The sequence below is a fragment of the Pseudopipra pipra genome, chromosome 1 (assembly GCF_036250125.1).
Source record: "Pseudopipra pipra isolate bDixPip1 chromosome 1, bDixPip1.hap1, whole genome shotgun sequence".
In the NCBI taxonomy this organism is placed as follows: Eukaryota; Metazoa; Chordata; class Aves; order Passeriformes; family Pipridae; genus Pseudopipra; species Pseudopipra pipra.
This window is the reverse complement of record NC_087549.1, coordinates 49,738,771-49,756,896: the sequence shown is the minus strand read 5'-3', so window position 1 is coordinate 49,756,896 and position 18,126 is coordinate 49,738,771. Positions and strand designations below refer to the sequence as shown.

Sequence of the window (18,126 nt, the reverse complement as noted above, 5' to 3'; positions counted from 1 at the left end):
AATAAAAACATTTGGAAGAAAACATAGCCATATTCCTAAGATCACTGTCATTTGACTTTGCTCAGGTTTACAGTGTGCTGGGCTTACACTGCTTGATGAGATTTTATATTCTATTCCTTGCAATATATCCTTGCCTTACTGCCCTCAACAACTTTATTAGTAACAATTGGATTCTGTTTCGGCCCTTCTGAAGTCAAATGACATCATTTGAATGCTACAATATGCTGGCAAATTGTGCATAAGAAATTCTACACTGATCCAAGTCCAGGACTGTCAGTCTTCCTTTCAAATAACGTTGGTATCAGAGACAATGCTGCAGATCACAGATGTAAAAATAGTTTTAAGCCATACCCCAACTCACGTTACAGCGTTCCCAAATCACTTCCAAAAAAGGCTCTTCTGCCAAAATGTTTCTGCAACTCCAGCTTTCAAAACTTACTTAGACTGCTGTGCCAGATAGTGTTATTATAATTGGAAACATTTGGGAACTGAAATGTGTGCTTCACAAATCCTTCAGAGGCCAGAGGCACTCCACAGCAGCAAGGGATGCTCAGAGTGCCTGCACCCCAGATCCAGCAGCAGCATCCTTCCATAGACTTTTAGCATCCAATGGTAGATGGAGAGGTCTGCCCTAAAGCAGCATTATTTTATGGAAAGCCAGGTGTGCTGAAGCTTTAATACACTGTAATAGGGGCTGAAAAATGCAACCCGCGAGGTCACTTGAACATCTGCTTTAAAGAGCAGAAGAAAGATTACTTACTGTGTGTATCTTGGACCCTTCTCCAGTGTCGTTCCCTAGTGCAAATTAATTTTGGGCAACATGGATGAGAAACAGGATTACACAGATACATCATACTCCATTTTAATGGGGATTTGCAAGATCTAGGAGTAAAGGTCCTAACCCTGTTGAATTTAAGTCAAGATGACACCAAAAGAATTATCTGAAAATTATGGACCCTCTTCATTCCTTTTCACTTCTTCCTTTAAAGGAAGAGAAATGTATTTTTTTAAAATTTCACACAAAACTTCTCACCTCAGAAGGATTTTTGCATCAAGTACTGCAATACATTTGGTTTTAAACAATTAAACAAAAGAAACACATCTATTATAGGCTTTCAAGTCTCTGTCTTGGAGTGAGAAGAATAGTTTTCCCTAAAGAAATTAGTTTCAGACCCTTCATGAAGCACAATTTGTCCATTCAAGGACAAGTGCTCACAGTCTTGCATCTGATCTCTCCCAACCACCACCAGCGGCAACAGCCCACAGGTTCTTCCCTCAGCACCTCTCCTAATTTTAGGCCAGTCAGAGAAATTTGCCTCTTATTTATCTCATACATGTACAAAATTAAAACCAGAAGCATCAACCAGCTGAGGAGTGCAGTTTCAAAGCAGTCTCCAATTCTTATGTTTCTGCGTCATGCTAGCAGAAACAGGAACTCAGCTTCCTTCTGTAAACTTTGACTCTCTCAGCAAAACAACCCATTGCTGAAATTTGGAGCAAGAACTGCAGAGGGAACAGAGCGGCTTTTGTCAAGGTCCCTAAACCTTCACGGCAAGGTTCACCAGCATGCTGAGGTTACCATTTCACAGTATTTGGAGCCAAAGGGAATGTGCCCCTGCTTCTCATCTGCTCTAATGCAAACTTTAAACCACCTGCAGAGGTAGATTTGTACTAACATGTTGCACTACCAACAGAAGTGGCTGAGGTGTGAAAACAGTGCCAGCTGGGGTCTGCCAACTATTGCCAACTACCTTGTGGGAATGCAAACTTCTGTGAGAGTTATGAAGAAGAATTCTTATATTGCCACGCCAAGATATGCCAGAGCTTGTTTATGAAAGTTCTAGATCAAAGAGTTGGTGCTGAATTATAATCATTAACTCATGCTAAGAACACAACTGAGAAAATGCGGGGATAATATGTATTAACAAAATAAATTTGAATTACTCTGACTTGATTTTCTCCATTTACTTTTCAATTTTTCCTGAGGCATGCAGAATAATCTCACACAACAGAATAAAACAAAAAAAGAAAAAAATTAAATCAAATTAACTGCAATAAGAGCCACAGACAATCATTGCTTTAAACGCACTATTCAAAAATACTACTTTTCCCACTCTCTTTATTCTGTCTCAAAGTAAACGTAAAAGCATGTAAGACTTCTTTTTTGGGTTTTGGCTTTTTTGGAGGATATTTTTAAAAGCACTCAAAGTACTCTGTGGTGTTCTAGAGCAAAGAGCCAAAATTAGAGTCACTGTAAAAACAAAGTAGTAATTGTGTAATATTAAGTTTTCCCTCCCTTGTTTAGCTCCTTTATAAAAGTTTCAGAAAGGAAAGCCAATTGAAAAACAAACAAACAAAAAAACGGGAAAAAAAAAAGAAAAGGAAAAAACTTACTTGTGTCAGACTGAGATTTCAGCACATCTTCAATGCCTGTGGTGATTTTGGAGACCTGACTATGAAACTGTTGGACAGAATTTTTGAGGCCAGAAATATCTGAGGAATGAGATGCTATAGTTCCATTCATTTCATGGATGCAGTTCCATAAGCTGCTCACGTGTTTATTCAGACCTTCTTTTATCCTCTGCAAGCTATCTGAGACAGAGTCCAGCTTGCCGCAAGCTTTTTCAACATGTGAGACTCTGCTCTCAACATCCGAAACACCCGCCTGGATACCTTGTGTCTTTTCTTTGCACTTGCTAAGATCATTCAGGACATGGTCATTCAATTGTTCTAGCCTCTCTTTCACTTCACCACAGCAACTCTCACTGGGATGAGCAGTTTGATTTGCAAATGTCCTCTGCATTTGATCAATTTTTCGGAAGACACCTCGTTGCGTTTTTCTACATGTGGAATTGACACCCAGAAGCTGCTCCTTGCAGCTACTCAAGCCATCTTGAAGATTTTTCATATCTTTATCGATGACATTTAGATTATACCGGAATACGCGTATGTCTCTTTGCATTTTCTGAATGTCACGTTGGTTACCCTTAATTAAGTTGAGTTTCTCATTAAGAGAGCTATTTAGAGACTGCAGAAGAGCAGAGTTATTCTCTGTTTTCAAAAGCAAGTGACTGTACTTGTCGTTACAGTTTTCTAGCCGTTTCTGAAGGTCCTCCATACCTTGCGGTGCAGACTGACATTTCTGTCCACAGAGCTGTTCAAATGACAGTAGTTTGTTCTTCAGGAAATCAATCTCTGCTGTAAATTGCTCATTTGCAAATCCTGCGTCACTGGGCAAGATGGGCCCAGGGTTCATAAACATTCCATCCGGGTCCGTGGTATTAGCGATCTCTAAAATAGTGCCACCCAGCCTGACCTCTAGTGCCCGCAGCTTTTGGTCAAACAAGTCTCTCAGTTCATCTACCTCAGCAGCTATAGCACCGCGGAGAGTTTCCTCAACGTAAAAGCAGTGTTCTTCAGCATTTCGTTCTGTGATATTCATCCTCGCATCAAGCTCCTCCAACCTCTCGCCAAACATGTCTTCCAGATCTGGAGTTGACAATCGAATTATTTCATTATCTATTCTGACGTTCAAGATCCTATGTGCTTCCGCAACTCTCTCAATCTTCTTATCTAAATCTTTTATCTTTTGGTCAAAGTCATTTCTCTCACCCTCTTTGCAACAACTGGAGTCGTTTGATGGAATCTGAGTTCGGAGAGTATTTATTTCTTTCCTCAAATCATTCTCTTTTCCTTTTATAACATCAATTATCCCTACACAGTTATTTTCATTGTCATCACACTGCTGTTGAATATCCTGTAGTTTGTATTCACAGGAGTTCTTCAGATCTGACATTTTCTTTTCAAATCCTTCCATTATTTCTTGTCTGAGGGACTCAAATTTTGAGTCTATATACTCCTGATAAATATTGTCACTGGGCATTGTTATTGTAGGTCCTTGTGCTGCCTCCTGCAGTTGTTTTAATTGTCCTTCATAGCCTTTTACTTTTCCATTCAGTTCCTCCAGCTCATCATTCCTCACCTTCAAGGCTTCTTTGACCTCAGCTAGCTCAGACTTTATATCTTCCATTTCAAAATCAATAAAAGGGTCTTTTTGATCTTTATTGTTGTGGAGTCCAGGCAGATGAATAGCATCTGTTTCACCACTAACCGCACTGTCAGGCTCTGGGCGGTCGTAAAGGTTGTTCAGCCAAGTGACCAACATCTTACTAGCATCTTCTTGTACAGTCAACTTCAGGTTTTCATTCACACCTGCCACGGAGGACTGAAGTTCAATCACAGATCGTGTAAGTCTAAACAATTCATCCTCAAGAAACTGCATTCTCTTCTCATATGCTGGAGCCTCTGGCACTTCCGTTGGTTCTGCATCTGTTTCACAGAAATAACAGACAAGATCTGGATGTAAATATTGCCACTGTCACTTGTTTTAATCAGCTGTGGTTAATTTCACTTTTCTCTAAAACCAAATAATGATTTAATTTGCAGAATGCTTGTTGCCTTTTCTGTTCTTGTTTTCAGTAGTTTATAATTAACACATTATCAAAACCCCTCCAAACTAAAAAGTTTTAGCACATTGACCAACTCCTGTCAAGATACAAGGGCAATAAATAAACTGGCAAGCAGAACTGCCCTTCTTGTTCAGCAATGAATCTAAGCTATAGTATATATAACAGACCATTACAGATCCATACACATCACAACACAATCACCTTGGAACCACTGCATCTCCTATAACAACAAATTTGCTCCCGAATTCCCACTGAAAACTTCAGTGGCAGCCAGCCATTTATTTGCCTGAAATCGATTTGTGCTCCAGTATTTTACTGAACTGGGGTCCAAATATACATCCCATATATGAGATTATGAGATGGGGTTCTGCAAGGTACTCCAGTTACCACACTTGCTTCATATGCAATTCTGGATGTTCAGTTTCAGGTAAAATGTGTGACAATTGCAGAAAATCCAGAACAACAACAAAAAAAGAAATATTATCAGACGTCAAGAAAGGATAAACTTCAGGAAAAGTCAAAGTAATTTTTTATTTTGTCTAGAAGAGAATGTTTTATTATCATCTTCTGGAAATAATGTTTTAGGTGGGCTAACAAATTATTTTAAAAGGTTATTTTTAAAGCAGGTGTATAATCTATAGGACTAGTTTGAAAGCATGTTTTAAGTCATTCAATACATTCCACTACACAGAAAACACATGTGGAAATCTGACTAAGCGCTATATGTGACACTAATCTCCAATTATGTTGGAAAAAGTCCTTCAGAAGGAAACATCTGTTTATCATTTTTTTGTTAATGGAGAAAAGGCATAATACAGCAGTAACAGCACTCCTTCTTGCCCTTTCAGAAGACAGTATCTTACACAAATGTCATTTATTCTTTAAAATATTCTTTGAGGAACTGAGGCTTATCCTTACTTATTCCCTTACTCCTTACTATTAAGGCAGGTAATCTAACATAAATCTGTAAAATCTACACAACCTTGAACAAAACACTGTGAAACTGCAAGGGACCACTATGTATAATCAAAATTAGTACCTACTGTGGGGTTTTTTTGTTTTAATAGTAGTTCTTCTTATTATTTTTTTTTCCTCAACATTGGAGAAACCACAGAAAAAAAATCCTGTAAATTCTCACAAAAACTCCAATCTTAAAACAAAGATTTTTTGGAACCCTGAGTAGTCAGCTGGCATTTCCAGCCAGCATTCTACAGCCCAACCCTCTGTTATTCTTCAGGAAATTCTCTGTATCAAGACTGCTATTGCCTGGCTATTATTTTGCCACCACACAGCATCTTCCATATGGTATTTGTACCTGCCAGTAGTTGATTTTAATAGAAACCATAACGGTTCTCATTCTCAAAAGACAGAACAAGAAACCAGACATGATCACGCCTACCAAAATTCAACCCAAAACTTACCTACGCCTTTCTTCACAACAGCTTTCGCTGGTGTTGTGGGACGTCGAGCAGTGTTTGGCTTTTCTGCTGGTCCTTCCCTGCAGTCTTCCCCTTTGTACCCAGGACAACATCTCCATTCCAGCTCTGTCACTGTCTTATATGCAACTGTGTACCGAGGTCTGAAACTCGTTCGGTATCTGCCAAAACAGAAAGCATTTTAAACGACCTATAACCTAACCAGCTATTTGAATTAAAGTAAAAATTAAAACAGGTTTTGCTTTTTTTTTTTCCCCAATGAAAATCAAATATTTTCATCTATGATTCATTTTCTGCTTCAAACATCAAACGAACAAACATTTCTGTCTAGGTTTTAAAGTTACCTGCACCCAACACAGTCATGTCAGGAAAAACAAATACTGGCATGGAATAAGGGCTTTCATGTATGAGCAGAGGGATAAAATGTTGTGGCAAGTGAAGATTCAACTTCTCAGACACCACTGAGAGCAACAGTGACCATCAATGTATTATTCTATAAATTCAAAACCTTTTTCCTCTAATAATTGCTTTTCATTGCAAACCCACCCACGGGGCTCTTCTGGACATCAAAAAATGTTTCTGCCTGCTTCGTTCCACTTGTCTTTCCACAGTCTTCACTTAAACCATTCATAAGCACACATATGTACAGAGCAGTCAAAGCTGGAAGGGATATTCCAGAGGACAAAACACTGAAAGCATGAGTCAGACAAGGACATGAAAGAAGGAGTCAGATGAAATGCTAAACCAACAAAGAAATCAACTCTTTCCTACTTCATTAGTTAAGCTGAAAAGGGTCTGGCAGACAAACCTATGCACACATTATGTACATACAATCTTGAGCTTCCCTGATTAATCACTTTCTTTAACCACAGACTTCTTCCATAGCTTTCCTTCATATACACACTGCATGTTCACCTGCGGTCAGACACTATGGTATCCCACCAGACTATAACCAGAGGCCCTGCTATTTTATAAAAACTAAATCAATTTAAGGTACAGCTCATTTCAGCTTGAGAGAAGAGGAAAATGAGGAAAACAGGGATTTGCTGCCTGAGCTCTATAAAATTTTATTTTTGGAATACAGAGAAACAAAAAATCCCCATTTCTCACATGAATTCCTTTCTCAGAGTAAAACTAGCATCACACTACTAATCTCCCTACAGCATTTTCAGATCTTTTTTCCTTCCTTTTTTCCTTACAATTATTTCAGATTATAACAACAGGTTGCACTCATTTAATGAATGACAGGCTCACTTCCCAGCTGAGATGTCTCTAAAATAGTAATACTGGCAGAATAAATTCAGAACAGTGGCAAAGGACTCTACAGGAGCTCTGCAACAGATTTCATCCATAGCCTTGCTGGGCTCATAGGGAGTGTCTCTTGGGACAGAGAGAATACAGTACAGAACAGGCACTAAGAGCAGCCATACTATCACACAAAAATCACCTACATACTTCATTAAACACTGTTGTATTAATTTGCAAAATTCCTTATCGGTTAAAAAAAAAAACAGTATTCAGTTATCAAATGGAAAGAGTTAAATTCTTACACTGACTGTGAAACAGTTTCTATTCAAAGTGACAGAGTGAGAGTTAGTTTAACTGTTACCCTTCAAAGCTCCTCTTGCCACGGGTGCAAAGAATTGCTAAAATAATTCCATAATCTTTTTATTCAGTATATTTCACCTCCAGATACATAATTTTAATATAATGTCCCACATCTCACAGACATTTGCTGTCCCTTTTCAGTAAGGTGGTTAACAAACTTGTGGCAGGGTGGTTAAAATGCTTACTACTTATTATGAATTTTTTTCTTATCCAATCACACCTTTCCCAATTCTGCCACAATATGTTCTAATTTTTGCATATACTCAGTGTTGTTTTGCATTATTAATTTGTCTACGACTTCTCATTCAATGGGAAAAAGTTACTTTCTGGGCCAAGAGTATCTTATTCTAATAAGCCTCTCGATTACAAAGGAAAGCAGGGGCAGGCTATGTTGTATCTCTTGTCTATTAGCTGGTCATAACTACAGTGGTTTGCTGGGGCTGTCAGCTTTTCAGACTCTGACTCGGAGCACGTAAACTCAACGTGGGTTTCCAATCTTTTTTTTAACCTTTGCAACACCATATATGAAACAGCTGTAGCAGCTCATCATTTCTTCTACAATTTTCACTGAAACATCTGCTGAATCCTGCTTACAAATATAAAGTACAGACATCCCCAAGGTCAAGTGCTTTAAAAATTAAATAGAGGAGTGCAACGTAGAGGGCACCACTGGGAAGAACAATATCCTGGCCACCCAGGAACTTCCTCTTCCCTCTCCCTTATCTAAAGTATTAAACCACATCTTGTTGAGATAATTTGGGTTTGAATCCTTTCCTTCCAACTAGCTGCCAGAGTCAGGAGCAACAGGATTAGCTAGACACTTGAGTGTTTTGAAGTGGTTTTGAGAGTCATTACAACCTCTCTCACAACTACCACATTACTGAAATGCAAACTTTGAACTTCCAGATCAATGTTCACATGCCGGAAATGGTCGTACATACTTTTCTCTGATTTCCATAAAACACTTAACTGCTTCAAACTTTGTGTGTGTTCCTCTCTATACTTTCAGGGCCAACCCCCTTCCTGAAAATTACAGTATTTTGATTATTTTCAAACATCTCTCTATTTTCCTAACAAAGTTTTAAGAATATAGCTGAAAGTAATTTTATAAAAGGAATAAGAACTAGTTTTATGCAAACTGTGCACTTCTTTGCTTAAATTACAGAACGAGGATTTTCTATCGTATTTTTGACAAGTTTCTCTTTCTATACCTTCTCTATAGTCATACTCATCAACATAGACACCTTAAGATGACTTCAACATTCAGACAAATCATGAGACACAAAAGAAGAATATAAACAAATAAAAAGAAATCAAGCTTAATATTTCTCATATGTGAAATTTTTCTAAACTCCATCTTAAAAATAAAAAATAAGCATGTTTGACATTCTTACTTTTTTTTGTTTCATAGTTTCATGATTCTAAGAGGCATAAAATCCCTCAATATGATTTAATAAATTATTTGAAATGCAGAATAATTCTCACATTCTAAATTATAAAATATAAACACTGTGCATCTACACCTTTTAAAACGTTGTAGCGGTCCATTTCTTACAAATTCCTGCCAGTTTGAAAACTTAAGCAAATACACAAATTGGATCTGTTTTGATTTCAGATATGGCACATCAAATACAGACTAACCTGAATGCTAAACTACAATTCTCCTAGAGCAAAAACAAGCTAGAATCAGAATATTTCAAAATCTGGATCTAGAACAGCTTTCATATTTCACATTTTGAACTATGCTAACAAGAAGCTATACTCATGGACGGCTCAGAAATTAAAGTTGAATTTACTTACCAAGAACTATTCCTTCTCTATACTGCCAGTCCAGCTGAATGAATCATAGAGCTACTCCCATTTCCTCCAGGAAGGCTAGTCATGTAAGGCTGGGAAACAGGAACTTACAATAACACTTTTCTAATGTAAATTCAGTCAAATAAAAATTTCTTAAAAATCACAGCTTTATTGATGCAGCTTCTCTACTAATGATATACTTCATACAGAGTTGTTGTGCAAGTCGCCCATGCAAGGAATGGTGCCACTGTGCCAACAGTGTCCAGCTGCACTGATAAATGACAGTCACCAGCAGGCATCCAGCCCAAGGGAGATTCTCAATCATATATTAAGTTTTTTAAAGCCAGAACTTTGCTTGCTCAATGAATTTCAGTGCAGGAGCTGGAGACTTCCAGGATTTTGCTAGGATATAACAGTCCAACAGCATTGAACACAATGTATTATTGGTTACAGTTCTAACAAAACAAACCATAGCTTCCTGCGAGGGACCACATCCTGGGAATAATTTGTGATTCTATGTATGGGAAAGACATAGGACTGGGAGCTACCAGAATATACAAATCAGACATGTCTTTATTAAATTCTTCAGTATTCTGAATCCAACCGCTCACTCATAGTCACAGCAAATGCATAACATACAATCACAAACATACAAAACGTAAAAAATGCACTCCTGTAGCCAGAGATACAAAATGTTGGTTCTCTATGAAGCTGGGTAGAGTTACACAGTTAGAATGTATCATCAATTTTCACATTGTGTATCTGGTAGGTGTGAATCTTTACAGAGCTATCTAGTGAGGCAATTTGGTCAAAAGGGTTCACAAAAAATTCAGAAGTCTCTCAAAGAATTGAGGCTCCACTTTAATCCCTTTAAATGCTGCAATGCAATTCAAAACCAGTAAAACATCAAATCTTCCTACAGTTGACTTGGATTTCAGCTATTCATGTAAGTGTTACTAAACACAATTATTTTTACAAGTATCTTACAGATATTTTTAAAAATAGTAATTTCTTACATGGTTAAAAGTTACATACAATACACCAGCACTTACTGTGCCTAGTCACCTCATCCTCCTGTGGACCTTCAGTCGAAGATGATGGTTGTATCCCCTTGATGAATTGAGCTAAATACTGTAATTGAAATAATTCTCTCAACAGTCTCTAATCTTTCCTCATAACAGAGAAAATAAGAACAGCTGCTTTTAGGAGTGTTGCCACAACAGGCTTATAACTACCAATGCCTACTATCTTCACCATGAATTCAACATGCTGATCAAATGAGAAAATACATTCAGAATGCTAATGCAAATCTTCACTTTTAATAGCTAAGTGTTTTGCAGCTCAAATAAAGTTGTACTGGGTGACAACAGCATTCAAATATTCCTCCTCTTCAAAAGAGAAGTACATCCTTAGGAAAATGCTTAATTAAAAATTCATGTTTGCTGTAAATGCTAGACATTTTGACTAGGGAATAAGCTATAATATTCTCATGGTGCTAAACCACAGAAGGAAACAGTTAACACTGATATTTGGAATGTCACCTAATAGCGATAAAACAAATCAGAAACATTTGGACAAAACTGGTGGGAAAACATATGGCTCAGTTCTGGAACTAGATATTAACACTCAACCTTTTGGGAAATGCAGTGAGATAAGTGGCACCACAGCCTCACTGTGAGGAAGGGACTGCTGACTCAGCATATGTTTCTACATAAGCAGCGTATAAAATGTTTATTCTGAGCACAAAGCTTTAAGGTTGGTCCAAAATTCTGTAGTGATTGGAACAAGTCCCATACTTCAGCAGCCTGAAAATTGCTGTCTTATTAAATATAAGATAACAAATCTTCAGTATTTCACAATTTTATTGAATGTAGATTCATTCTTTGTAAATTATATAGTCTGATAGTTATTTTTATCCAGTTATATAGTCCCAGTCATCTAAATTTCCAATATAGATTGCAACGGGAGTGCCAAAGTAGCACACAGACACTCTCAGAAATACTCCCTAGATGCAAATGTACTTTGACCAAACATTTTTTATTTTGTAGGTTTATACTACACAAATACTAAACTAGAACCAGTTGATCCCAAGTTTTCTGTTTCCCAAGACTGCAGGCCTAACCGTAAGCCCTACAAATAGTGCCATAAATCTTAGTTCCACTGAGATCGTGGGAAACTTCCAGTGGTTGTCTGTAACAGCAAGTTTCAGCTCTCCTGGATTTCAGGTGCCTCCTGTGTAAGTATGGACAGACACTAGTTCTCTGTATTTCCACGATGGCCAACAGAAATAGTCAATACAACCAGCAGAGTCAAACCTGCATCTCACTGCATGAGGCTGCATCTCACCCTAAAGTCATTATTTATATCAGATTACCTACAGAGCATGCTGGACACCACTGACTTGCATTTGAGTCACCATTACTGTATGTCTAAGTTCCCATGCTCATATTCATCCCTCTGTATAAAGGGCAGACAACTGAATTCAGGGTGAGTCAAACCCCACCTCTGGATTTTGTTCTTTTATAACCTTACTACTGTACAGCAGCACTGGCAGCTAGCTTGTGTTCCAGCCCACAGATGAGCTTAATTTAAGAAAAATGTGTCTTTACTAAGAGTTTATCCTAAGGCATTTATAGCAAGCAGTGAAAAGATGTTTTGACAGGAATAGAGTAACCTACAGAAGTCTAGGTGTTAAGTGAAAGAAAGACATCAAGGCCATAATAAATTCCAATTATACAATGCAGCAAAATCAATTTTAAAAGAATCCTATTGCACCCCAAAATGATTTTCCATTTTGATCTGGCATTAGAGACACTAAGCTGCTTCTTACAGATAGACTTAAGAAGATCTTATCTTTACACTGCTATTCTTCCTTTAGCTGGCTTTTTTTTTTTTTCCAAAATTCACATAAAGTAGGTTAGTACATGTCTTTGCAGGCACTGGGGTCTGAGGAATTACTTTTTTTTGAAAAAAATGCCACTGACCTTACCCACTAGTCCAATGTCAGGCCCAGTCACAGCCATCTTAATTGAAGATCCTGAAAAGTCATGGCCAGGTCTATAGATAACATAATAATCAGGACCTAACATTCGTTATGAAAAGAAACCACAGAGTGATTAAAACTTTTTTGTGCTGGGAAAAACACAATTTTGAGGCACCCCTGCGGAAAACATAAAACTGTGACAAGTACCACTAGCACATATGACCAAGGAGGCTCAGCTTCTCTGGGCTCGCACAGGTACATAAGGGAGCTTCTAATAAAGTTTTCACTAATGTATACTATAGCACGGCCAACATTTGTACCAGATCTATTCTGAGCTAAATCCTGAATAAAAAGTTGCTGCTGGCTGAGAGCATTAACAGGGACTGAAACTCAAGGAAAGCAAGGGAATAAGTCAAAGCACTACGCATTCACAGAAACACAACTGCCTGCTGTGTACATAACCAAGAAATCACCCATCCAGGTCATGGCAACGACTGTTTTAGTATCTGATTACAAAAGCACTGTAATTTTACTAAATGTTGCATAAAACAGGAATGAGCATTAGAGACTAAGTGCTTTTTTTTCCAGTGCTTATTTTTATTTGGAGTCTTCATGCTACCTGAAAAGCATGATGGAAGAAATTGCTAGTGGGCAGAGACCTGGCACAGGTGACTGTATTACTCCCTCCTGCTAGGAAGGAAAAAGTTGCTTTTCCCTACATCTAAATAAAACTGTTGTCTCACCTATTGGTGCCAGGGAAGGAGCAGACAATCATGGTGCCCAAATCGGCTCATGACAGGCTGGTCTCTCACACACAGTTCTCTTCAATGCTGAACATTATTTCAATGAATCCGAGAGAATCCCGAATTTTACTTCAGAGTTTGGGTGGTTTTTTCAATAAGAGAGGCAGAAGATTACAGGAAGCATTAGAAGACAAAAACTCTCAACTATTCTCAGGCAACACCACATGGTTTCATTTGTAGCTCCTTTCAAAGCCTCCAGAAGTGCCATTGTTTATTACTTATGCAGTGAATTTCATGCCACTCAGCTGGAATTCTTCTATCAAAAAAAGATGAGATTCAAATTACAATTTGCTCTCTTGGGAGAGAAATGTTTCTTCATGGGAAGAAAGAGCCAAAGGACTCCACACTCTGAAACATGACCTCATGTCTCATACTAGTTATTTCTTCTTGTATATCTTCATACAGACACATACACACATGGAAATACCTATCTGTCTAACTCTCTCTCAGCCACCAAAGATTTTATTTTCAAAGAGCTGACCACTAAAGACCAGTAGGCAATGCTCAGACGTTTAAAATGTTAATACTCTTAATGTTCATAAATTACCACTAGGTAGGCGTCCTCTTCTTAGAAGCAGCGAAACCAAGACACAGGGTGCATTTAAGTAACTTGCAGCCACAGACAGCCTGTGGCAAAGCTCAAAGCAGAGCTTCATTGTTGGGACTTACAATCTTGAATTATCTTACATGGTTGCTTCCTTCCATTTTGTCATGAGATATGCCAGTCAGACGTGGTGACAGACCAACAATAAGCTATTAAAATCCCACTTAAATGGAATGGGATAGGACAACCCTGAAAATACAGTTCTTTCAAAAAGATTTCAGCAAAACTTTGTAGAGCTGCAGTGTGATGTAGTCTAACAGGGATGGAACAGGTGCAATTTTGCAACAGGTTATATGTTAGCAACATACTCATTTGCCTCTTCCAGCAGCGAGGACCAAGTTTCTCACCCTACACCAGTGAAAAGATCAAGTGAGGATGCAGAACACAGCTACTGATAAAGCTGCCTGAGAAACTGAGCTCCAACAGTATCTCTCCTGCTTCTCTGCTCATGAAATAAGCTGATTCCTAGGATGCTCTAGAATTAGCTATTGCTGACAGATTATTTAAGAACACACACAGTTAGAAGAGAAAACCAATACTTTCATGAATGCAAGAGCTAACTGTGGGATTAGCTGGGACCCCAACTTTCAGAATAAAATGGAGCATTGTTTTGAGAGCTGTTACTTTTCAAGACACCAAGCCAAAAGTGAACCAGAAGGGAAAGGAAAGATGAGATGAGAATGCAAAACCTAAATCAGATGGGAGTAATAATGCAGAATGTGTCAAACTGGCACTGCCCACTTTCAAATGGTGCAGAATATTCCTTGGTTATTTGGGTGATTTATGATGAAATACACTTTAAACAGGTCAGCAGCTCCCTAAGAGAGAAAATTTGTTGTTTTGGCAACAGTTTGCTGCTTAACAGAAGAGGCTCCAGACCTCCAGGTCGCTCATTTCTCAAACCTGAAAGCATAAAACTCTAAGTGTTTACACTAATGTGAAGTGGGGAGCACTGCGTGATTTTTTAAAAATTGTTGCAACACACTCAGATGATGTGTGAAGTTAAAATTCCCTCTCCAGTTCACAGAGAAGAAAGATTCTCTTGCATTCAGTGTGTGGAGGCAGAGATGCACAATTTCAGGCTCGGGGAGCCAGCCAGGAAAGCTTACCACACCCAGCAGGCCCTCAAAGATTTTCAAACAAGCACTACAGGAGATTGAAGTTTTTTAAGTTTCCTTGCTGTTTTCAATGCACAACCCCTTAGGCTAACCTCCCTATGTAGTCAGCTAGCTGGAGCCTGTACAAAGAAACACTGCTTCATACAAAATACAAGAAGTCGGAAAAAAAAAATCCCAAAGACCTTTATAGATACTTGGAGGGGAAACATTAAACAGCTCTCACTTTCCCTGCAAGTTTTTGTGCATCCTGAAAGTTTTTCTTACGAGATATGTATTGCTGGAGGCCAGTGGCAGGCACAGGCTCTGATCTGTACTGACTTGTGTATCCGAGTTTTTGACCCTGGCTGGTGCTAAGCATTCTGACACTGGTCTGTATGCTTAATTTCTAGCAACTGAACAGTCTCACTGAAAACTACATTGAGACTGTTGAAGGGTTGAAAACAAGACGTGGATTTCCTACATGTTCCTAGACTAGGGCTGATGTGCTCCACCGAGGTTGCTCTGGGGTGGCCAGATTGATGAAGCCATTTAACATGAACTAGAAGTCTCACATGCTGTTCCTCAGTAATGCATTTCTGCTTTTACTTAGTATTATTTTGTTAATAAACACTGAGTGCTGCTCATTAAAAGCTGTGTTTTATTCATAAGTAATCATCTATCCTGATACTTAAGAATGCAGAAAACTAACAGTAATATTCTCTAAAGTTATTTCAATCTTTTGCTTTAAATCTTCTTCTGGGCAATGAACAAAACCATGAATCGTTTAGTAGTGGGCTTATTTATGCTCATTTGAAAGTATCAAACAACAAGAACTTGGAAAATATTGCTCAATGAGAGATTTGGAGAGGCTTGCCAATTCAGCTATTGATTCATTCATCATTTCCTTGACCATTTTCTAAGTATGTGCAACAAAATGAAATAATGGGTTTGCTTATTAAACATTTATCATTAGTGCTATATGAGAAGCTTACACTAAACCATGAAATTTAGTTTTCACAAGCTAAAGACAGATGACCTGACTTGAGCCCACAAATCTTTACTCATGTAGCAGAATTAATGGGGGTTGGTACATGAATTAGAAGATCTGATAAAACATCCCCTCTTCCAAATCCCCAAGCAACCTTATCTAACCTTGAAGCTGGCTCTCCTGTTAGCTGGGAGCCATGGCAGGGGGGGTTAAATACCTCCAGAGGTTCTTACCAATCTAAATTTCTTTCTATCTGATTTACGGGGAAGTCCTATTGCAGTTCTGTAGCAAAGACAGAAATCCAGAAAACATCCCTCCGCTTCAGCCACTTCAGTTCTATTAGTTATAAATTGCTAATAATGCTAATTAAGTTACCAAACCATTCACAAGAAAGCTAGAAAAGGAAATTCACAACAAAAGAAGCAGGAAGGGGTCAGTTATTTATGAAGTAATATTAAATTTCAAAACATCCAAGTTCTTTTTAGTGGGTAAAAACATTAATATTTTGTGTAAGTACCCTTCAGCCCAATGACCTACTAATAACAACGTTCCTCCTTCTTTTGCTACTCACAGTTTTAAGAAAAATAAATCAGGTGCCCCCATACTTCAAAGGGAACATACTTCAAAGGGCCTTTCTGCTCTTTCTACTCCCTCTCTTCCTATCTCTTAAGCAGCCACACTTCAACTCACATTTATCCTTGACACCTTAATGAGCCAAAGCATTCACCAGCTTTTCAGCAAGGAAATGCACTATCGAGCCCAAGTACCTACAGATCACTTAAAAAACGAAGTGTAATAATTTCCTGAATTTCAACTTAACAGTTCAGGAAATACACCCCCTAGCCAAAGTGAACTTACAGTTAACACTTCTAGAAGTGTAGTCATCCCAATAGGGGATTTTGTTTTGTTTTTTTTTTTTTTTTCTCCAGACAAATTATATTTTAATGGGCCTAAAGGGTAGATAAAAAGGGTTCATGTACGCATATGATTTTTATGCTTAATCACCAGAGCTTTGTATTTCTAAAAAAAAAAAAAATAAAAAAATTAAAAGGATAATCAGTGCTGACTATAATCCAAACCTGAATACACACTCTCTTGTATGTGAAGAACACACGGAGTTTGGGAGTACTCCATATGTTTAAGGCAGTGAAATGCTCCCATATAAAATGCAATCTAAGTAATTGCTATCCATAACCTAGACTGTACCTAAATATTAGAAAGGCACTTTTTAAACCTAGTCTTCAACTAACATAAATCAACAGTAAATCCACTGACTGATTAAAAAATAGACCTAATAGTACTTAAGTACTAATAAAACTCCTACATCTATGATACAGTTAAGGAACTCTTTGTTTGATTTGGATCTCACTGTCCCCACTGTCTGCAGCTGAATGAGCTCTCAGATAAACCCTGGGTATTAGGAGGAAAGTACACAGGGACTATACTTTATTACCATGAATATCTGCTATTTAGTTCATTTTAAGTTCTCTATGCAAGTGTATAAAGGAAGGAAAGAGAATAATTTTCTAGAAGTCCTCACAGTTATTTCTTTGTTGCTTTTATAGCTCTTTCCCCTCTTATTTATGTCAGCATTAGTTAATAAACATATATAAACACATTTTGTTATTCAGACCACTATTCCTTCTGAATTAAACAATTCTTTTCACAGGACTGAAGTTAGGGATTTGTAGGATTTGAGGTATGTCTTTCAAACATTTTGGATTAGCTCCTTTCCTACTCTGGCACTTAGAGAAGGTGTATATGCAGCAGACAAAAATAAAAGTCAAAAAGTTCAAAAGTTTTGAACACAATAAAATTTCAAGATTTTGATATTCCACCATCTTTCAGTGTTAATCAGCCAGTGCTGTGTAAGGTGCTTAAAATATTTTATGTTAAGAAAAAAGAATTGTTTTGCAGTTGCCATTACAGTTATGAGGAAAATAATAGTGATGTTCAACAAAGAAAGTCAAATTGAGGCAACAGTCTTATGATAAGTACCTAATTCCATTCTCAAAAGAACAAAAAAACCCCATGAGACTGGACACAGCTGGTGAGACCAAATGCTTGTTTAGCCCCATATTCTCTCTCTGACAGCAGCTAACTCCAGATGTTCCAAAGCACAAGGACAGACAATGCCATTTCACAGAACCACAGAGAAATCTGAAAGGGACGGGACTTCTGGAGGTCATGCAGTCCAGCCCCTTGCTCAAGATGGGCTTCCCCTTCTTACTCCTGCCAAAGACCTCACACACTCAAACATTTTCAGTTCAGGAATTTCCTGAGCTAGAAGCAATGTCCTTGCACTTTCTTCATTATCTACTAGCAAATAGTCCATGAAAGT

General features: G+C 38.0%; 1 protein-coding gene across 1 annotated transcript in view; it reads right to left on the bottom strand.

Annotated features, from left to right (window-relative positions):
• EMILIN2 (elastin microfibril interfacer 2) overlaps positions 1–18,126 on the bottom strand; it is a 35,933-nt gene that overhangs the window by 15,362 nt on the left and 2,445 nt on the right. The window contains exons 3-4 of the mRNA XM_064655936.1: positions 5,891–6,066; positions 2,395–4,329 (exon numbers count right to left, since the gene is read on the bottom strand). Of these exons, the coding sequence (XP_064512006.1) occupies positions 2,395–4,329; positions 5,891–6,066 (2,111 nt within the window). The remainder of the gene's footprint in view (positions 1–2,394; positions 4,330–5,890; positions 6,067–18,126) is intronic.